This window comes from Oncorhynchus keta, chromosome 15 (genome assembly GCF_023373465.1).
Source record: "Oncorhynchus keta strain PuntledgeMale-10-30-2019 chromosome 15, Oket_V2, whole genome shotgun sequence".
NCBI lineage: Eukaryota > Metazoa > Chordata > Actinopteri > Salmoniformes > Salmonidae > Oncorhynchus > Oncorhynchus keta.
In genome coordinates, this window is record NC_068435.1 from 25,783,336 (window position 1) to 25,805,365 (window position 22,030).

Here is a 22,030-nt window from a genome sequence, read left to right on the forward strand (position 1 = left end):
ATAAAGGTAGTCATACATTTTACTCATCGTTAGAAATAAGGGCTTGCCTGCCTAATCTCACATCAAGTGGTTTTCAGGACACAAATCACCATGTCTGTCATAAACCAAGGAAAAGCCTTTATTGAAACAATACTGCATAAAATTAAACTAAAAGGTACAGTGAAATACTTTAACTAAAAAGGCTTTATTATAAACCAGGAATAGGTTTGGTTCCATTTAATCTTTATACCGTTCCCTCTACTTTGCTAACCACACCCTTCCCCCACACGACATCCATCTTGTGCAAGTGAGCCTTGAAGGACTTGGAGAATGTGCTCTTGACGATATGCATCGGGACAGACTTGCCACTGAGGTAAACCTTGTTCAGGCACTCTGGGAGCCAGGACTCTGAGCTCGGTGGCTTACCTACTCTCTCTGTCAAAGTAGCAGCATAGGAGAAAATGTAGCCCGTCATGAATGCGTCAAACCCTGCCCGGTGGGTACCTCCCTCCAGCTTCTTCCTCTTGGACTCTTCTTTCTTCTCTGCATCCGGTGTGGCCAGAGGCTGTGGCTCTGACACTCCATTTCTTTCCACCTCTTTGTCTGTCTTCATTTCCTCATCTGCAGACACAGCCTGTGGCTCTCTGACTCCATTGCCTTCTTCCACCTTAGTCTTCATCTTCTCATCGCTCTCTGGCATCTGTGCCTGAGCCCCATCTACCAGCTCTGTGAGAGGGGGCGGTTTGGTGTCTTTGTCAGGGATCACCTGGTCCTGCTTTAGCTCCATATGGGGCTGCTTGCTCTTGGGGGCACCTTCAACTTTCCCCTGAGAAGAGTTCTTTCTTTTCCTCTTCCGTTTCTTTTTCTTTTCCTTTTCATCGTGCTGGATGATGAGGTCAGTGTCATGTGACAAGGGACACTGTGACCCATTGGGGCACCAACCATAAGCCTGGCAAATACAGAAAATACAAGCTAAGTGTTAAACATGGTACTGATTACTGCATTACCATTCTAAAAATAGTATATGAAATACCCCAGTGCTGATTATCCTGGCACAGACATTTTAGGGATCCTTTAAAACAGAACCTGGTTTATGAGAAGTGATGTACTACTACTTACAGAGAAGCGCTGGCAGACATTGAGAAGTCCATCCGGGCTAAACCCAGCTAGACAGGCCCTATAGTCCACATAGTTGCTCAGGGGCGCTGAGTATTTGCAGAACTCCAGGAACAGATGGCGTCCACCACCACCAGCCTCAATCGACTTGCTGTTGTCCAGTTTGCTGTGAAAAAAAATGACCACCACAAATAACTTAAACTACCTCTTGAAATGTGGTGCATATATAGTGCATTGGGAAAGTATTCAGACCCCTTGACTTGTTCCACATTTTGTTAGGTTACTCTTCATTTTACCCATGATCCTGACTAGTCTCCCAGTCCCTGCCACTGAAAAACATTCCCACAGCATGAAGCTGCCACCACCATGCTTCACCATAGGGATGGTGCCTGGTTCCTCCAGACGTGACGCTTGTCATTCAGGCCAGAGTTCAATCTTGGTTTCATCAGACCAGAGAATCTTGTTTCTCATGGTCAGGTGCCTTTTTGCAAACTAAGCGGGCTGTCATGTGCCTTTTAAGGAGGAGTGGCTTCCGTCTGGCCAGTCAACCTTAAAGGCTTGATTGGTGGAGTGCTGTAGAAATGGTTGTCCTTCTGGAAGGTCTTCCCATCGCCACAGAGGAACTTTGGAGCTCCGTCAGTGGCAATCGGGTTCATGGTCGACCTCTCAGAACAGGGCCCTTCTCCCCGATTGCTCAGTTTGGCTGGGCGGCCAGCTCTAGGAAGAGTCTTGGGAGTTTCCAAACTTATTCCATTTAAGAATGATGGAGGCCACTGTGTTCTTGGGGACCTTAAATGCTGCAGAAATGTTTTGGTACCCTTCCTCAGATCTGTGCCGACACAATCCTGTCTCTGAGCTCTATAGACAATTCCTTTGACATCATGGCTTGGTTTTGCTCTGACATGCACTGTCAAATCAAATTTTGTCACATGTACCAAATACAAGCAGTGTAGACCTTACCGCGGGACCTTATATAGTCGGGTGTGTGCCTTTCCATATCATGTCCAATCAACTGAATTTACCAAAAGGTAGACTCCAAGTTGTAGAAACGTGTCAAGAATAATCAATGGAAACACACATGAGCTCAATTTCGAGTCTCATAGCAAAGGATCTGAATGTTTATGGAAATAAGATATGTTATTAATATATTTGCAAACATTTCTAAAAATGTGTTTTCACTTTGTCATTATGGGATATTGTGTGTAGATTGATCAGGAAAACATTTAATTTAATCCATTCTAGAATAAGGCTGTAACGTAACAAAATGTGGAAGAAGTCAAGGGGTCGGGAATACTTTCAGAATGCACTGTACTTATCAAAATGTTGTGGCAAACAGCACTGATATACTACCACAGCTTTACGGTCAGAATGAATTTAGGCCTTAGTCTATCAGATCAAGCGTTAACTGGCAATAGCAGACACCTGCATAGCGGATGTTTTGACGATGTCAGAGGTGGAACTGCATTGGCTCAGTCAAAATCAGTGAGCAGCTGCTCTTGCAGTCATTGTCTCAAAGCCACACCCGCCCTACTCCCGTTAGAAGTTCAGCACAGGAAAGTATAGGCTATATAGAAATAATTACAATCTAATTGAAAAATCAGTAAATAATACAGATTTCTATCAGCCTAATCTAGGTGTATATTACATATCAAGTTCCAGCGTTCAAACTTGTAAACAAGGCTGCATGGGGAGTTTTGTTAATGCGACTACATGCAGCCAATGGCAATGTCCGCTTTAGGTATTATGCCGGGAGCCACTTGTGGATTTGCTCCAACGCATTTTCACGTCCGCCATGTCAAAACACTCGCTATGCGGATGTGATTGAATTGAGCATTGAATATATTCGTATTTACTATACTAACCACTTCTTGTAGGCATACTCCAGGTAAGAGGCAGCAAAGCGCAGCTCATACTCTGTAGCGTACTTGGTGTCATAGATCCCAGCAGGGAACATCTGGGACAAGTCAGCAGTGAACGTGCATAGTTTATCCGGCAGTTGGGCATAGAAGCACTGATAAAGGAACACCATGTCAATCAAGCCATTGTGCAGCACCAAAGGCTTGCGAGCCCGTAGGAGTTCCACAAACAGCATCCTCATGTTCATTCCATGGGCATCCACTCTCTGGATACAAGAAAGGAATAGAACACTGGATCACTTCACCACTTAAAGGTAACAATTAGGAATAGTCCACAAAATAAATGCTGTGGCCTAGTATCGTTTAAACGCGTGCATTTGTCTCTGTGGATCTGAGCAATTAACAACAAGATCTTGATCTCACCCTGTCATTGCCCCTGAGATAAGGGACACCTTCAGCATATTGTTTGTTGAAGTCAAATCCATGTTGCACCAGGAACTGCACAGACTGTGGTTCAATTACGTACTCCTCACTGCAGAGCAATGTCAGGTTGTACACCTGCACAAGGTACGTATCATCATCATCATCATCCTGGAGAGAGATAAGACATCAATTAATGTCAAACTGTACATTTAGCTTTCTGAATGTCAATGTGGAAAGGAGACCTTTACCTTGTTTTCAAGTTTCTTATAACAAGCAAACCCAAGGGAGAGAATGGAGCGTGTGCGAGCTGCATTGCATATGGCTTTGTAACGGTCCTCTATGCATCTTAAAATTAAAACAGAGATAGATCCAATGCAACACTTGAGATTGAGATATCATCGTGAAAGTACCATACATAATGAGAAATCCAGATTAAATTTAAATGGATAAAACAGCCACACTCACTCTGCCAGCAAAGCTTTTCTATTTCCAAGGCCACTCAATTCCTGAAACAAAACATGCAGACAGACAGAATTACATTATTCGTGTCAGACCTACATAAAGGTTGTTGGGCCCATATAATTACATATAGAAGACCATGTACGTAGCTAGCTATTTTTTTTTCTCGACTAAACTCGCTGTAACTTGATGCGACACTTACCGTATCCAGTGCGATGAAGGAGGCCGTCTTGATTGCAAGGACCATAGCAGGCCACAGTTCTTTGAAATTATCATTCAGAACATCAATAACAGGGACTACCATGGAGGATGTCATAGCTACCTGGTTAAATTTGAGCACAGCCAAAATGTTCGACGTCTGTAGCCTAACGTTAGCTAGATAGCTAAGCTAATGTTAGCTAGATAGCTAAGCTAATGTTAGCTAGCTAGCTGAAGACAGTGGGATCGAGTGACTATACTTATTGAATGGCCGGGGAGCTCATTGCATGGTGTTTTCGGCTGTCCAATGAAAGCGTTCTGTTCACTAGTATGCGATATTCTTCACGTTATCCCAGTTGGAAAGATCCAAATTCATGGGGAAAATGAAGCGTAGTTTAAACTGCAAATATTCTAACGTGGTCTGAATAGGCCCTCTCAGATTTTCCGTCAACACACAAAGGACCCAGTACGCGTGGACCGTTTGTTTTTGAAAATATTTGTTTTTACCTTTCTGTAATCACTTACTTTTCAATATGGGGACAAGTTCGACTAAATATTTTTCTTAGTCATCGTAATTCGAATTTTAACGCGTGAGATGTTGTATTTACTTCTCTTTGAAAAATATTTGAAGCAGGCAGTTACTTGGATAGCGCTTCCCGGTGACGCCAGCAAACAACCGTTGGGGCAAATGCGCCATTTTGGCTCAAACAGTCGGAATTTACTTTCTTTGCTATTTATTATTTTTTTCAGCATGCTACGAACGTCGCTTAATCTTTTTGTTAATGGTTGGGATGAGATCATGTTTCACCACATTCTGTATTTGGTGTTTTGTTTCCTATGAGAACAAGTATAACGTTCTGGTAGCATTAGCCTCACCAAGCTACATGCTAGTTAGCTGTGTCGTTCGATTGCCAACAACACTGGCTGATGGTTAGCTTGCTAGCTATATTTAGCTGTTTTGACTTGTTAGCTCGCTAGATATGGGTGGGTGCTCCGCTCCAAATTGCTCAAACTCAACAACAATTGGGAAGCAACTGTTTCGTTTTCCAAAAGAGCCTATACGTAAGAAGAAATGGCTTGTAAACTGCCGGCGTAATTTTTTACCAACTCCACATTCCAGACTGTGTCAGGCAAGTGTTTTATGGGTGGCTAACATTACTGGCTCGCTAGCTAGGTCCATCAGTGAACAGTTTCCTAACTCCAAATTAGGACAAAACATGTTGACAAGTTTGCCAACACATTTAATATCATAACGTTATTAGTTGATTTTCGTGCAATATAATGCACAAAGAGAAAATACATCGATGTGTATGTAGCCAACGTTAATCATACAGCTAGCTATGTCTTCTCGCAGGACCATTTTGAGCTGAGTCAGTTTGAAGAAATCGCCAGGTCGCCAGCAGGGGGAAAGAAGCTGAAACCAAATGCCGTCCCCACTCTTTTCAATGTGCGAGATCCACCTTATCCCGTAACCCCACAGATAGTGCTACCACTCAAGCCAGAGCCAGGTAACTTAACTTTTTATTTATTTCTAAATCACATTGACATATGTGAAATTAAATATTGATAGATTACCAGATAGCACACAATTTGTCAGATAGAAGCCTAATGCAAATGTTGGTCCTTTTGATCTAACACACAACTGTTCATTCCTGTAACAGTGTAACAGTGGATCAAATGACTGAGTCAAATGTGTTGTTAATGCTCTGTCTATCTAGTGGAGAGGGATCTCAATGTGGGGGATCATGGCTACGCACGACGGCAAACAACTCTGGGCATGGAGGAAGATGATGCTGATGAACTACACAAGGCAGAGGAACGTCCCTGCATCCATTGTCAACATTACAGAACACTGCTGGAACAAGAAATGCAACACACAGCCAGATTACAGAAAGAGGTGTGGTGGTAGCTACTTTTTCTCAACAATTTCAAACTATTGCCTCATATTAGATAAAGTTTGAATGGAGAAAGTTGTTTTTTCATTGGAAGTTACTATTATGCCCAATTATGCAATGGAACCATCAGTCTTTTAGTTATTAGAATGATTTTACAGGTAAGAACAACACCATTTTGTGAAAATCTTTGAAAAGACAACACTTCAACATGTATGTTCTCTTCTTTTGTGTAGGTAGAGGAAATGAAAAAGCGGATGTTCAGACTGGACAGAATAGAGAGGGGCCTCCAGACATTTCTGTATGAAGACCAGATCCGCGCCCTGACACTGACCAAGCGTTCCCGGAGAGCTGTGTGGTCCCACGAGACAGTGCTGAAGGCCCGTAAGATTCGATGTGCGGTCGGTGGCAAGGGTTATGAATTCCTCCGGGAGTTAGGCTACCCCCTGCCATCTTATAGAACTTTATGCAACCGCCTGGATAACAAAATCATGGTGACGACAGCCATGGGGTGTGATGAGCTGGCAGAGCTAGGTCTAGGAATCATATCCACATGTGATAGTCCAGAGGGAGATGGGGACGATGAGGCTTTCATTGGAGTGATCTCATGAAAGAGAGATTTTACATTTATTTATTTATTTATTTCAATGTGTTTCATTTTGAAAGAATGCAATGCAAAATTACAGGACAATAGAGCAAAGACTGACTGTATGACAGCTAGTAGGCCTATGTGGTGGAGAAAATGTGGAAGCATATGCACAATGGGAGATGTGTGTGTTAATGCAGGGGTGTCAAACATACGGCCCGGGGGGGTTTGAGGAAAAATAAGTATATAGTTTTTAAATAGTTGGGGGGAACAAACTACATATACTTTAAAATGACTAAAACCAATTTTAAATTATTATAAAGGACCTTTACATTCATACAGTTTTATGACTGTCTAGCTCGCTAATAAAAAACAAACAAATTAAAGCTAGATAGTTAGGGAGCATTGACAATTCCAAAAATGATGGATTGAGGACAATGTTAGCAAATTTTGACGCTATATCAAATTTTCAGTGCGGCCCACCAAGCCATGATGAAGACCGGATGTGGCTCCCAGGACAAAATGAGAAACCAAGTCCAAAACCAAGAACACGTTTTGAAGGGATACTTCAGGACACAGAGACGAACTTATGGATACCATTTGTATATCTGACTCTGGGGAAGTAGATAAAGGGCCAGGATTTTGACATTCTTGGTTTCGGACTTGGTTTCACAAGTAGTTTTCAGAATGGTTTACTTCTGCTAAAGAATTAGGTGTTTATTTTGGGTAGGAAACATAACCTCCATCAAAACAATAAAGAGCAGCAGTCATCTGCCTAATGCTTTTAAGCTGCAATATCAAGCCATCTTTCTGTGCTTTCTTTGCCCCCCCATTGTCACTTATGTTAAGTGGACAAATTGGAGGAGTAGGTTGTATTTTGTCATGGGAATCAGTTTAGCTGCATTTGGAAACTGCAGTGCAGTGTACAGCCTTTGGAGAACTGTGGTGCCTGCATTGTATACTGGCTGCGTCCCCTGAACTCAGGCTGAATAACCTGAGGCTTATTTTGTTACAATCACTAATGGGATATTTGCTAGAAAGCAGAACCTCTTGGTGGGAGGAGTTTTGTAGACAACATACTAAAGGGGCACACGAGCATACTCTGATTGATCAAAACAACGGTACTGTAGAAGAAGAATAAATAAATATTTTAAGTAGGCTGCTTGTGGCTTTAATTTTTTGGGGTGTTGAAGCATTCACATTTATCACTCCAATAAAGGGTGAAACATTATTTTGCACAGGAGACAATACCTTACTCATAGTACTGTGATGACTAGATTCTATGAAACTGAGTCATGTTACAGGAACTACAGTGCATTTGGAAAGTATTCAGACTCCTTAACTTTTTACACATTTTGTTACGTTACAGCCTTGTTCTAACATGGATAAAATATAACATTTTCCTCATCAATACCCCATAATGACAAAGCGAAAACAGGTTTTTAGAAATGTTTGCTAATCTATAAAAATAAAAATAAACTTATTTACAAGTATTCAGACCCTTTGCAATGAGACTTGAAAGCTTAAAAACAGCAGTGTAACACTATTGGTTAGTTGTGTCGAGCAGAAGAGAACCTCAACTAGGTCAGTCCAGTTATGTCATTCAGTCGTTTATTTTAATCGCATACTGTACTTAGCAGAAACTATAGCTATTTTCCTTGCTAGAGATGCATTTGAAGATTTGCAATGAGAATCAAATCTGAAAATGAGCTTCTGACATTGTCCTCTCTCTCCTGGAACTCTTTTTAGGTGAGGTTGGGAGAAGATGATGCAGGGTCTCTTTACTCTGAGGCTGTGTGCTGCTCTGCCAGGGCTCCTATGGGCATCGCCTCTGTTAGTAGAAGGGGACAATGATGCCTCCAAGATCTGTAAGCCGGCACCGCGCTGTGAGATCAAGGGCCATGGGGCCCCCATGAAGGGGCTTCTTGGAAATGTAGTTGTTCTGGCTCTACTGAAAGCCTGCTGACACTTCTGCCTCACACAGGCCTCCAAGTAAGAGAGAAGTCTTCAGAATCTGCCTGGCATAATTACTGTGGACCTACTGTAACATACTGTTATTATACCACTGTGGAAATATTTAGGGGGAAATCATAAGGATGCGGTAATGTATTTTCAAACAAATTGATGTTGATGAAATGCTGCTGGTGATCCATTTCAGAAAGTTGTTAAGAGCTGCCTACCCAAATATCCAATATCCAAATGATGGGGAGGGAGTAAATATCGGCATCTGTATCACGTTTGCCCTATGTTTGTCCCGCTGAGTAGACTAGAAGGCCTGCATGACAAGCTGCTCCGCAGCAACCTGACAGACACGTCTTTCCTCATTGTGAATGAACGGGAGGTCCAGTCCTGAGCCATGTACTGGGAACTGAAGAGGGGGGCCCCCGAATCGGACATCCCTGTCTACCAACAGGCCCAGCTACAGGATGATGTCTGGGAGGCCCTATATGGAAACAAGGACGACTTCCTGGTATATGACAGGTAAGAAGGGAATGAAACACTGCCACTATATTGCTCTCCAACCAAGGTGCAGGGATTGAGGAGCAAAAACCCTGATGAAGGCTTAGGGCCGAAATGCCTTGGTTTTTACTTCAAACAATAAAGAAGCACATTTATCAACTTCCACTGTCCTCCAAGAGTTGCTGAATAACCTCTTCACTTCAATACAACAGGTAAGAGCCATCACAGAGGGGTCCTTCTGTGGGACAGCCCAAGTCCAAGTACTGTCATGTTATTTCTCAGAATTATAAATGTTCCATGAATAAGGAATGGGCTTGTATTGATTGAAGGCAACATGTCAGCACTAATCTAAAGCTTACCACTGCTCTTTGACTTCAATGGCATGAAGTATCTGTCAGGTTTAAAGATATTTTCTATCTACAGAGATCTTTGTAATTGGTGTGACACCTCATTCATGTAGCCATGGATCTCTCCTCTCGCTGACAGATGTGGGAGACTGACGTGCCACATAGTCCTGCCCTACAGCTTCCTCCACTACCCCTATATAGATGCAGCTGTCAGAGCCACTTACCACAAGCGCATCTATGGCAACTGCACCATGAGTGAAAGCACACTTCTAAAGGGAATCGCAGACATTTCATTTCTGTTTGGTTCGTCATTAGAAAACGCTACTGTCTGCTGTAGTGCCCCCATTGGAATAGAATGTCTGGAACACCCCTTCCTATAATGGGAACTGATGCTGAATAATAGTGAGATCGCTCTGTGGCTCTCCCAGGTGATGTCTTTTTAGCTCGTACCTATTTTGTTAACTTTAGTGTGTTCTATTGTTATGCAGGAATCCAAATGGAGTTACTCAGCTGGGTGGAACAGCAGACAGCGAAATGAGTCTCTGAGCAGCGCAGGAATGGCTGTTAACAAGACAGACAGTACAGTGTCAGATTGAAGTCGCTACTGTCAGCAACCCAGTTCCAGATGTTGTCTGAGGGGGGTGGTAACATGCCAAACATACATCACCAGCAGCATCATCAGCAACACAACCCTGGGTCAGACACAGATAAACAGGACTTCAATTAACATCATCTGTGTCGTTGCTGAGACCAGTAACAGTTAGTTAGCATGGTGGTGGGGGCTTGTGTCAGTGACTTTACTGTCTGATAAATAGTTTTGTATGAATTCAGTTTGATTTTGTCTGTGCCTGTCAATTGTATCTGATAAAGTAAACTTGTACAGTAAACTGGAGTAATTTGGCCCTTGGAATACAGTATGTCTTCAGTCGGGTGACATGTTCTACTCTTTGCTATGAAGTCTGCAGGGCAAACCTTACTGAGGTGTCTGTAGACAGATGCTGTGTTGAGGAAAACGGGACTGACAGTCACTGAACCCATGCAGGGCAGGGTGCTGGACTTCAGGGTAGACTTAGGCATCCAAAATGTAGGTTCCAGGTTCCTGGTTGTTCCATGGTCAGATACTGGTTATTCACAAGCACGTAGCCTAAACCTACTATGTTCTATATAACTCATCTAAATGCACAATTAAAAGTATGATTATGATGATGTATGAATGTAATCAAAATAAGTTCAATATGTGTTATGTTCCTATGTTCATAAAGGGTGGACTTATTTTGTTTGACTTCAGTTACTGTCACTGGATACAGTGAGGAAACCGAATATGACCACATCACCAGCATAAAGTGACATAAAACAGACAGTGGGGAGGGGGCAGCCAGAAGTAGGGAATTCCAAATGCTGTTTGAGAAAATGGGTTTAGTCTGACCTCAAACGGAGGAACAACTCAGCTGCTCTATTACTGATGTGCCAGAGAAGAGAGGTTGGTGACCTGCATTCGCGGTTGAATGAGTTTTACCTTGCTCCAACTGATCTGTGAGCCATAGATTATAAATTAGCAGCAGGGCCACATCTCACTGTCAGTAGTGTTTCACCTTTATGTCAACTAATGAATTTCACAAATAATAGGACAATATTACTGCCTAGGCCTATATCTAATCTATTCACCATTCTTTAAAACCCTTTTTTTTCACGTTAAATAACCGCTCACAAGTGGGCATGGCATTAAATAGATAGGCTAAATCACTGTGCGCAGCAGATGGATTACTTTATTGCGGTGCGGGGTGATGGTAAGCGATAACTCAGGTCAGATATCATCGTCAACACTGGGAGAATGGCGCGCTGGACGGCAGACAAATTCAACAATCTCCATGCCATGGTTCGGTGGTCTGCGACCTTCAGATCAGCAATTTGTGCAAACCGGTCGATGAGTGCAGGCTACGAAGTACGTTCTATTCAGTTTGCACCGGAATATAGACTATTGGAGCCTATTATAAATAACTGTCGTATGACACAATCATTTGTCATTTCTAAAGTTGTGTTCATTTTAACATGAATGCCCCTCTAGTCTAGACTCTAGTGGTATAGCCAAGGGAAATGCCTTCATCATCACCATATTTATGCCAACAACACCTTGTTATTTGATCTAGGGCTGTGTTACTCTTCTGTGAAAGAAATCTTCAAAGAAAGTGTATGTTAAATATTTTGTAGGAGACAGGGAATTAAAACAGAAATGGCTGGAGGTTGAATAAGTGTGGTTGTGTAAGGGATTTTCCTGAAGCAAGAAGCTAAACCTACTTTAGCTTATCCAGCCGGCCAACTGACTTGAGTTGACTATCAACAAAACGGCTGCCATGCTTCAGTGGATCTGGTATAAGTAGCTGTCGGGTATTTCTGTGCAGGTTTTACAATTGTGTCCCATTCCATAATTGACCAATCTGACGTTAGATGGCAGTACTGTCCTGTGCATAGACATTTCCATATGAGGAATGGTATATGAGTGGTGAAATGGGGTAAACTTCTAGGGGTTATTTATTGTAGTTTCATTAATCACGGTTGACTTTATATAATGTAAATTGGTAACTGAATATAACTAATCACATAATGCATTTTTTGCAGCGTTTAGGTATGGCCACAACATGGCAGAAAATGCAACGGTTCTACCAATGAGTGCTAGAGAATAGAGGTAACTGAGTCTTCTCTGCTTCTAAATCCAGACACAGTGTTCACTGAAGATCTCAGTACAATACCAATTTCTTAGACCATAGTAATGCTGTCTCTATGTCCTTCACCTGTGCCAATCACCTGCATCTTCATGTGCTACCTGCTCCTCATAGGGGTGGGCCCCAAGCTGATGGCTCAGACAGCCAGTCAACTTCAGCCTGTGCTCATCGTTTACAACTTTGCCATGGTCTGCATGTCTACCTGCATGTTCTATGAGGTATGGAAACGGGAACGCATGGACAACTTGTAGCTATTTTACCCATCTTAGAAGCTTTAGATCTATTGCACACAGTACCTATCTATATCCTTGTTATGTGTAAATATGTGATGATGATGATTAGCTATTTCTCTACCTGTAAACGTATAGTATTTTAACATGTTTTTCTTCCTTTTTTTATTTTATAAATGGATTGTTTATTTATTCACGGGTTCACAAATAATATTATAAATCAAATCTCATTTTAATGGTCACATACACATGGTTAGCAGATGTTTTTGCGAGTGTAGTGAAATGCTTGGGCTTCTAGTTCCGACGGTGCAGTAATATCTAACAAGTAATCTAACAATTCCACAACAACGACCTAATACACACAAATCTAAGTAAAGAGATGGAATAAGAATATAGACATATACATATATGGATGAGCGATGGCCGAGCGGCATAGGCAAGATGCAATAGATGTGATAAAATACAATATATACATATGAGATGAGTAATGCAAGATATGTAAACATTATTAAAGTGACTAGTGATCCATTTATTAAAGTGGCCAATGATTTCAAGTCTATGTAGGCAGCAGCCTCTCTTTGTTAGTGATGGCTGTTTAACAGTCATATTATAGCTTCTTGTTCAACAGTTGCAACAAGGTTACTTAATATTGCTGCCTACGGCATGGTGTTTAAATGTTTTGGCAATGTTTTCCACGGAAACTGCTCAGAAAAGTAGCCTATATTTAGCTTTGTACTGTGCCCTTTGCCAATGAATCGCGTAATTGAAATCCTACCTGTGCTATGGATCGTTCATTTCTCACCCTCTTCCCAGGGAACAGTCTTATCTGGATGCTCAGGACATAAAAGTCTTCTTTATTTTCGTTGTTGTTGAGAAAATATGTATTTGTTCAGTAATTCTTTGGTTTGGGGGGGGTATAGGTACATTATCCAATTAACATTATATGTTTATAAAACATGTACCCGCAGGCTTTAACTCGAAAGAAAAACATATTTTCTTTCTTCCTCAGTTCACAGCGTCATCCTGGTTGGCAAACTAGAGTTTATTATGTCAGCCTGTGGACTACAGCACCAGCTCAGTTCTCGACTAGCCTACCTGGTTAAATAAAGGTGAAATAAAATAAAAAATGTAATGCGGGCAACAAAGTCTGTCTCATATCATCCACTGCAATGCATTGCAATTGCCTTGATAGACATATCTAAATGATTTCGAACCTAAAACTACTGCTGAAATGCCTTCTCTCTGTGTTCTGAACAGATGGCCAAGGTCTGCTGGTGGTTTTACTCCTCCAAAGTCATCGAGCTCAGTGATATTGTAAGTACACGTTGGGGATTCTACTATCCCGGGTTGAAGCAAAAACGGTGTAAGCCCCACCACCTGGACTATATTTACATCTCTTATATCAAGACATTTTATGTGCTGTCTATGTGACTAATGTCTGTAAATTTGTCATACTCTTGTGTAACTGTCATGTTAATTACACAAATATGACATGTCTCTTCCTGGTGTTCTTCATCCTGAGGAAGAAGAACAGTCACTTGACCTTCCTACATGTCTACCGCCACGGCACCATTATCTTCAACTGGTGGGCTGGGTCAAGTACGTGGCAGGAGTACATCCCATTCACATCACTACAGCAGGGGCAGTGTTTAATTTACCCGGTGATAGACACAGACAATAATCTCCTGTCTGTAACAGTATGACACTGCACAATCTATTTCTTGTATCTGCTTCTTGCTCGGTCTTGGTTGAAAGAATGATTAAGCTTTTCATACTTGTTCTTCTGGAGATATACAGTGCACACACCCACGCACTGAAATGCACCTGACATTTCAATGAGTCTGGAACACATGCAACCATACCCACATTGTCCTTGGAACTGTTTCCTGACCCTGCTATTTGAAAAAGACATTTGCCACGGTGAAAGCAGCGGTGATCAAACTAGACTAGCAAGGATTGGAACAGAATGGCAAAGATTAAGACAAGCTTTTGGCACTGAGATGCTCTATGATTTGTTTAAAATGGCGGTGAGTTTGCAGAAAACAGCTGGCAGTGCATCTTGGTGCAGCATTTGCCCTCCTTTTGGTTTAAAGATAGTAAACACAGCCTGGCTATTTTATTTCACATCGCGTGTCCTAAGACGGACAGATGGGCGGTTAGTCACACTTTGAGATTAAATCAAGACGTTGCTATTCAATATTAAATCCCAGCTTTAGAAACAAGTGAAACACAACTGACCTTGTATTGAAACAGTGAATAACTATAAACGTACCACGGAAGGAATAGCAAATTCTCTGGGTATTTTGTGTCTTCCTCCCTCCAGGCTTCCTTATAGGCCTTATCAACTCATTGGTGCATGTGGTGATATAGACTACATGGCCAAAAGTATGTGGACACCTGTTCGTCGAACATCTCATTCCAAAATCATGGGCATTAATATGGAGTTGGTCCGTCCTTTGCTGCTATAACAGCCTCCACCCTTCTGGGAAGGCTGCTGCGGGGACTTGCTTCCATTCAGCCACAAGAGCATTAGTGAGATTGGGCACTGATGTTGGGCCTGGCTCACAGTCACCGTTACAATTCATCCCAAAGGGGTTTGATTGGGTTGAGGTCAGGCTTTATTCAGGCCAGTCAGGTTCTTCCACACCGATCTCAACAAACCATTTCTGTATGGACCTCACTTTGTCATGCTGTTTGGGGAAAGGCCCTGCCCCAAACTGTTGCCACAAAGTTGAAAGCACAGAAGCGTCTAGAATGTCGTTGTATGCTATAGCATTACATTTTCCATGAAAATCAGCCCCAGACCATTATTCCTCCTCCACCAAACTTTACTGTTGGCAGGTAGAGTTCTCCTTGAATCCGCCAAACCCAGATTTGTCTGTCGGACTGCCAGATAGTGAAGCATGATTCATCACTCCAGAACGCGTATCCACTGCTCAAGGGTCCAATGACAGTGAGCTTTACACCACTCCAGCCAACGTTTGGCATTGCGCATGGTGATCTTAGGCTTATGTGCGGCTGCTCGGTCATCAAAACCCATTTCATGAAGCTCCAGACGATCAGTTCTTGTGCTGACGTTGCTTCCAGAGGCAGCTTGCAACTCGGTAGTGATTGTTGCAACCGAGGACAGGCGATTTTTACTCGCTATGCGCTTCAGCACTCGGCCGGTCCTGTTTTGTGAGCTTGTGTGGCCTACCACTTCGCAGCTGAGCCATTGTTGCTCGTAGACGTTTCCACTTCACAATAACAGCACTTACAGTTTCCATGGCAGCTCTAGCAGGGCAGAAATGTGACGAACTGACTTGTTGGAAAGGTGAAATCCTATGAAGGTGCCACATTAAAAGTCACTGAGCTCTTCAGTACATGTCATTCTACTGCCAATGTTTGTCTATGGAGATTGCATGGCGGTGTGCTCAATTTTATACACCTGTTAGCAACGGCTGTGGCTGAAATATCTGAATCCACTCATTTGAAGGGATGTCCACATACACTACATGGCCAAAAGTATCTGTACTACTGGCTAGCAGCTCTAGGGCATCATATGCAGAGATATCTTTGGTGGAAGCGCTACCTCACCTTCCTGCAGCTGGTGATTAGAGTTGCTTTGATGCAGAGCCTCTGCTACAGTATGTCTGCTTCCCAAATGGCACCCTGTAACCTATTTTAGAGCACACATTTTGCCCTAGGGGAATAATGTACTATTTGGGAAGCACCCATACAGTACATCCTACAGTCTAGATAATACTAATTTACATTTATTGTATATCATGTAAAAAAGCAGGGTTTCCCAACCCTCTCCCCGCGCCTTTAAGTGCATTAACCTTCAGTGTTGCCAGGATGCTAGGCTAATTAGTCTGTGGATGATCTGGTCATTGGAAGAAGCCTTGATAAAGGTCCAATTTTTATCTCAATATCAAATCATTTGTGGGCAACCATTAAGTATCTACCTGTGATTGTTTTCAATTAAATGGTAAAAACAAAACAAAAATTGCTTCTTAGCAAAGAGCAATTTCTCAAGCAAGAGTTTTGCTTGGACTGTCAGTGGTTTGAGTTGGGTGGGGAACACTGAACATAAGGTTTTAAACTCTTTCCTATTGGTCTATTAACTCATTTTACAGCATGTTGATGTCACAATGGAAGGCCAAAACTCCTTCCCACCAAAACAGGCTGAATCTCAAGGCCAGTGTCTATTATTGGTGTGCCAAGACAATAGGATAATATATATTGAGCGTTAGTGCCAACTCATACTTTGCTTGTTAGTTTCCTGATTTGGTCCCGATGTGGTTTATTGTACTCTTTCTATGGGCTCTACAACTATACAGTTTCAATGTTGTCACACTAGAAGCCCACAACTAAGCTTTCTTCTTATTGACACTAGTTATGTTGACCCTCTATGACCCCAGCTCCACTTCCTCATAGTGACCATCTACACCAGCACCAACCTGTTCACTGACTGCCAAACCTCTACCAGAGCTTGCTCACCAAGAACAGCAAACAGACATGGAAGGAATGCAGAGGCAAATGTTACACATTTTATGTCATTAATATTGTATTTTGTAAAAATATTGATCTATTTATTGACCAATCATGTTCAAGTAAAGCAGGTCTCTATCTGCTGGCCTATGTTTCTGTTCCAACCTTCCCTCCCACCTGTGGGATAACAAACACACACAGACACCCAGAGCAAGCCCTCTCCCGTTCCCTCCCAGCCCCCTTTTGGTCATTAGGGATGAAATCTCACTGGTGACTCTGCCAAATTGAAATAAACCCGAGCAGGCCTCCTGTGGCACTTCATTTGTTTTAGGAGTCATTGGCTGGGAGGTTAGCCAATCGCCAGTCAGCAGGCAGCTTGAAACTGCCACCCTGAGCCACTCCCTCCCGCTCTCTGTTCTGTTAAGATTCTCAGTAACCCCCCCTTCCTCACCCGTCACCCCCTGTCCCATCCGCCCTCCCGTTCCCCCAACATTCACAACAGTACACCAGGGACCCAATATTAGATGCTCTATCATGACACAAGGCGAGACCCAGATGCAGACACAAGAGGCAGATAGTTGGAGTCTTACAATATTTAATAATCCAATAGGATAAGGCAAGAGAATGGTCTTGGACAGGCAAAAGTTCAGAGTTCAACAGGTACCAAAGGGCAGGCAGAATCAAGGTCAGGGCAGGCAGGATGATCAGGCAGGCGGGAAAGTAGTCCAGAGTCAGGCAGGGGTAAAAAAACAGGAAGACTATTTAAAAGAGAATAGCAAAGGAGAATGAGAATAGCAAAGGAGAATGAGAATAGCAAAGGAGAATGAGAATAGCAAAGGAGAATGAGAAAAACACGCTGGTTGACTTGACAAACGTACAAGATGAACTGTCACAGTGAGACAGGAAACACAGGAATAAATACACTGGGGGAAATAAGCGACACTTGGAGGGGGTGGAGACAATCACAAGGACAGGTGAAACAGATCAGGGCGTGACATGCTAATCAATTGGCTTCACCATCTTATCGTCTTAGTTCTCTCTTTATGTAGTGTTGTGGTGTCTCTCTTGTCGTGATGTGTGTTTTGTCCTATATTTTTAATCCCATCCCCTGTCCCCGCAGGTGGCCTTTTGCCTTTTGTTAGAATTTGTTCTTAACTGACTTGCCTAATTAAATAAATAAAATATATATAATTAAAATCAAGCCCTAGACAAGTCAAATCAGGTGTTTTTGTCCAGGGCTACAACAAAAATGAGTGCTGTTGGGGGTACTGGAGGACCGGAGTTGGGAAACACTAGACTATAATCTAAAAAATGTTAGCTGAAGTGGGCTAATTGACTGTCAGTGACTGACACAACAAGAGGAAAACTGCTAATGCACAACCACATATCGAAACTGCACCTTGTGTTCTACTATTCTAACTCTCAACAGTAAGCTGAGTCTGAACCCTCACCCACCAAAAAACTCCTGGGCCGTCCCTGAACTTGGGTGTGTAACTCTCATTCTATCACCATTCATGGGTGCTGAAAAACGACGTAGCTCAGTGCTCAGTCTGTTGTGTTGAATTGCATGCCAGATGTCTTAAAAAGCAGCTCGAACAGCATTCACTGCGAGGACAATCGCACAGGCACTGTGACGTCTTTGTAACACGTGTCACGACCAAGGACAGAGGGGCTTTGTGGCCCCATGTAAAGCAGTCAGTTGTAAATGTCTCTCATAGATACAGCTGTGTAGATTTACAGACCATATGCTGCTGGTGAGATGACCGTTGTTTTCCCCGCAAGTATGAGTGTCACATCTCGTACCCCACAGCTGATTGCCAAAAGCACATTAGGACATGTTTTGTCACTGGAAGCAGCACTGTAGTATTCCTCTGGGGGCATGTGTCCTCTCCCAGAGATATTTGAGAGGAGCAATATACTGCTGTCGGTCTTCAATCCCAGCCATCCAACACCACATGTCCATGGCTGTGCTGGTGCCACTGAGTTTACAGTCTGAAAACAAACCCTTGAGTCTTCTTACAACACATTGTCTGTCTGTGCATTGTGTTGACGCAAATGGTAGATACATGATAGCTAGTGCTTTCCACCACTCTCATTTTAATCAGTTTGACACAGCCGACACTCCTCCTTGGCTCCCTAAGCCCGTTACATATTATCTGACAAGATGTCCTCTTGGAACTTGTCTTTTAATGTGACTCGTCTGGGAGAATGCAGTGGTCTACAGCCGCAGTGATTTCCAGCAGAGGCCACCCCTCCTTAACGTTCATCCACTGACTGTCTTGTGCAATAAACAAGTGACAGGTTCCTGGGTGTGCAGTTAAATGTCACTTTCCCCGTGAGACGGGAGATGAAGGCCATCCTTTTATGCCACTGTCACTTTAAGTATCGACGGCTTCCTCTCCTGCTGCCGATTGATAAGGGGAATTGAAAGCGGATGAAAGCACATTACTTTGTGATGGAGAGAGGTTGGACGGAATGAGAATCTCTCCCCTAACTCCCTCTGTTTCTCCCTCTCTTTCTTTGTCCCTTTCTTTAGTTTAGCATGTGACAGTTGTGACATATTAAGGGAGACATCTTCCCTTCAGTGGCTGGTGCCAAATGATTTGTGATTGAGAAGGGGGTCATTTGAAAAAATTGTGTGCTGTCCTCAGCTACTCTATGCTGGTCTACGTGTACAGTGGCTTCAGAAAGTATTCATACCCCTTGACATATTCCACATTTTGTTGTGTTACGGTTCTGAGTTCAAAATGCATTAAATAAAATTTAGAAAATGTCTCATCCATCTACACACAATGCCCCATAATGACAAAATGAACATGTTTCTAGAATGTTGTTTTGCATACTTATTGAAAATGAAATGAAATACAGAAATATCTCATTTACATAAGTATTCACACTCCTTTGCTATGACACTCCAAAATATTGATTTAATACCTTTTGAATTCAGACTGTAACACAATGAAATGTGGAATAAGTCAAGGGGTATGAATACTTTCTGAAGGCTCTGTAGGTATACTGTAAAACACACATAACTACGCTTCACATTTCAAAAACCACATTGATTATATTTGCTCAAATAAGTTTGTTTACTAAAAATGCATTCCACTATGCACCGAAAAAGTCGTATTTGTTGTACAAGCTAAAAGCCTAAATCTCAAACAAGATAAGAACTCATATTCACAAGTCTCTCTCGCATCTAGACATGGTGACATTATCTTTTGAATAAAATTACTCACAGATCAACAAACGTACACCACTTACGGCGATGAGAGGGGGGAAAAACAACCACTGACAGCAAGGAAAAGTGATGATGTAGAGGCACTTGTAAGTTAGTTTGGTAGTCTCCCCAGTAACACCAAGTAGCATCTTGTCTGAACACTGTAATTAGTAATCACTTAAAGTGGGGGTGAGCCCTCCTTAGCCGGGCCAGCCAGTAATCACAAAGTCAGTGAGAGGGGCTGGAGAACGAGCGGCTGATGATGGTGCTTGAGGTGAGCGACTGGTTTCAGACAAAGAGGGTTAACAAGAGGGTGAGAAATCTTAGCTAGTGCATTCATTTCAGCTTCTTGTTTCAGCCAGCCAACCAGCTAGCACTCATAAAAGGGGTCAGTACAGGGCATAAGGTATATGGAAGAGATCCATATATACATGGAAGAAAAGGATGGAAATTGTTTGTTGAAACAAGAGCTTTTGGTTCCTAATGGAAGTGGCTTAAGATGGATATCCCTACACACACAAATACGCGCGTACACACACACACACACACACACACACATGCTCACACACTAGGCCTGGTTAACATCTCATTAATGTGTGTGCGGATGAGTCATTCTCTCTGTATGTGAAAGCTGAAAGGCACACACTGGGGCTGCTGCAGTCATCGTTTAAGGCATGTTTCATGTGTCTGGGAGAGGAGAGCACCAGTCTGAATACAACATCCCACACACACAGACAGACTTGGCAGACTGGAGAGGCATATTCGCTCCATCTTAACTCTTTCCTGTTTGTAATCACAACACTGAATTTAAAACAGGTGTGGATCATTCTCACTACTCTGGCTTGGGTTGATGTGACTGCGATAGAACATTTTACTCACAAACTTTCCCCCTGCTATTGAAGGGTTGGTAATTGAATGTTCTGCTAAGTCAGGCTCAAGCTGATATGGTGTGACATTTGGAAGCTTATCACTCATTCATTGCTTGCATTATATCTCACTGAACATGCACTTGAATTGTGTTTGGGGTTGACCCTTTGTTTGTAAAAAGAGAAGCATCATCTGTTTCAAGCACCCCCCCCCCCACCCCACCCCATTCCATTATAAACCTAGGAAGTACCAACAAGCTTGATTTATGGGTTTTGTTTTTTCCTTATCAACATTTGTGTTAGTACACTATTTAGGTGTCAGGTTGTACCTTTTATGGGGGGGGTCTGATGGACAATTAGAGTTGAGTTGACCTTTATCAGTTGTGCTCTAATGCTGTCCACAGCCTGGCATCCCTCTGTGTTCAAATGTTCATCAGCAGCTGTGCTGTCAGGTTCAATTCCAATGTGCAGACAGCTTGCCTGCCACATACACACACACTCACATACACACCCACACACAAACATAGCAAACAGGAACACGTGTACTGTATAACACACGCCACATACATACACACATACATACACACACACACACATAGTTCTTAAAGAGTTCCTTTATGTACCCTGCACCTTACCAAATCACCACCAAATAGGCACAGCTCCTTTGTGGTGTTATTGTCACACCCACCGTGATGCAGAGCCTCGCGCCACAGACACAGTGGACCCTATTTGATATAAACACTTCACGTGGTTCAGAAATGTTCGTCAAATGCATCTCGTCACTGCCCTCTAGTGAGATCAGCCCATACGAAGCTTATTTGAATGGCACTAGTGGTCTCTACCTGCTTATAAACTAGTCCTATAAACTCACCCATAACATTGTGATTGTATATCAAATCATTATTTTACAACATACTCTGAGGGGAATACTATCTCTGTGTCCTTCATCACAAGGTCATTCTAAGGTCAGTCTGAAGGCTTGATAGCCTAACATGACATACCCAGAGGTCTAAGTCCTGTGCCTGGTCCCTGTGACCTTCATTTTCAGTGGGATCACACAGTCAGTTAGTAGAGGTCCCTGACCCTCTTATGTGTGATAGATCTGAGAAGGCTTAACTGACACAGACCACTTGACATTCGTTGTGATTGGACGTCTGAAATAGGCACTTATATTTCCACTATCCAGTAACCATTTAACCATCAAATGA

General features: G+C 42.6%; 2 protein-coding genes and 1 pseudogene across 2 annotated transcripts; 2 read left to right on the plus strand and 1 right to left on the minus strand.

Annotated features, from left to right (window-relative positions):
• Positions 1–95: 95 nt before the first annotated feature.
• Positions 96–4,347, minus strand: LOC118394663 (target of EGR1 protein 1-like). Its single transcript, XM_035788102.2, has 7 exons — positions 4,036–4,347; positions 3,840–3,880; positions 3,623–3,719; positions 3,375–3,542; positions 2,958–3,217; positions 1,099–1,261; positions 96–928 (listed from the first exon to the last, which is right to left on the minus strand). Exons 1-7 carry the CDS (start codon positions 4,147–4,149, stop codon positions 224–226), a joined length of 1,548 nt encoding a protein of 515 aa, XP_035643995.2. The 5' UTR covers positions 4,150–4,347; the 3' UTR covers positions 96–223.
• Positions 4,348–4,713: 366 nt separating this feature from the next.
• On the plus strand, positions 4,714–7,667 carry LOC118394664 (THAP domain-containing protein 1-like). Its single transcript, XM_035788103.2, has 4 exons — positions 4,714–5,161; positions 5,386–5,539; positions 5,750–5,928; positions 6,160–7,667. Exons 1-4 carry the CDS (start codon positions 5,012–5,014, stop codon positions 6,532–6,534), a joined length of 858 nt encoding a protein of 285 aa, XP_035643996.1. The 5' UTR covers positions 4,714–5,011; the 3' UTR covers positions 6,535–7,667.
• On the plus strand, positions 6,163–19,649 carry LOC118394665 (selenoprotein Pb-like; annotated as a pseudogene).
• The last annotated feature ends 2,381 nt before the right edge of the window (positions 19,650–22,030 follow it).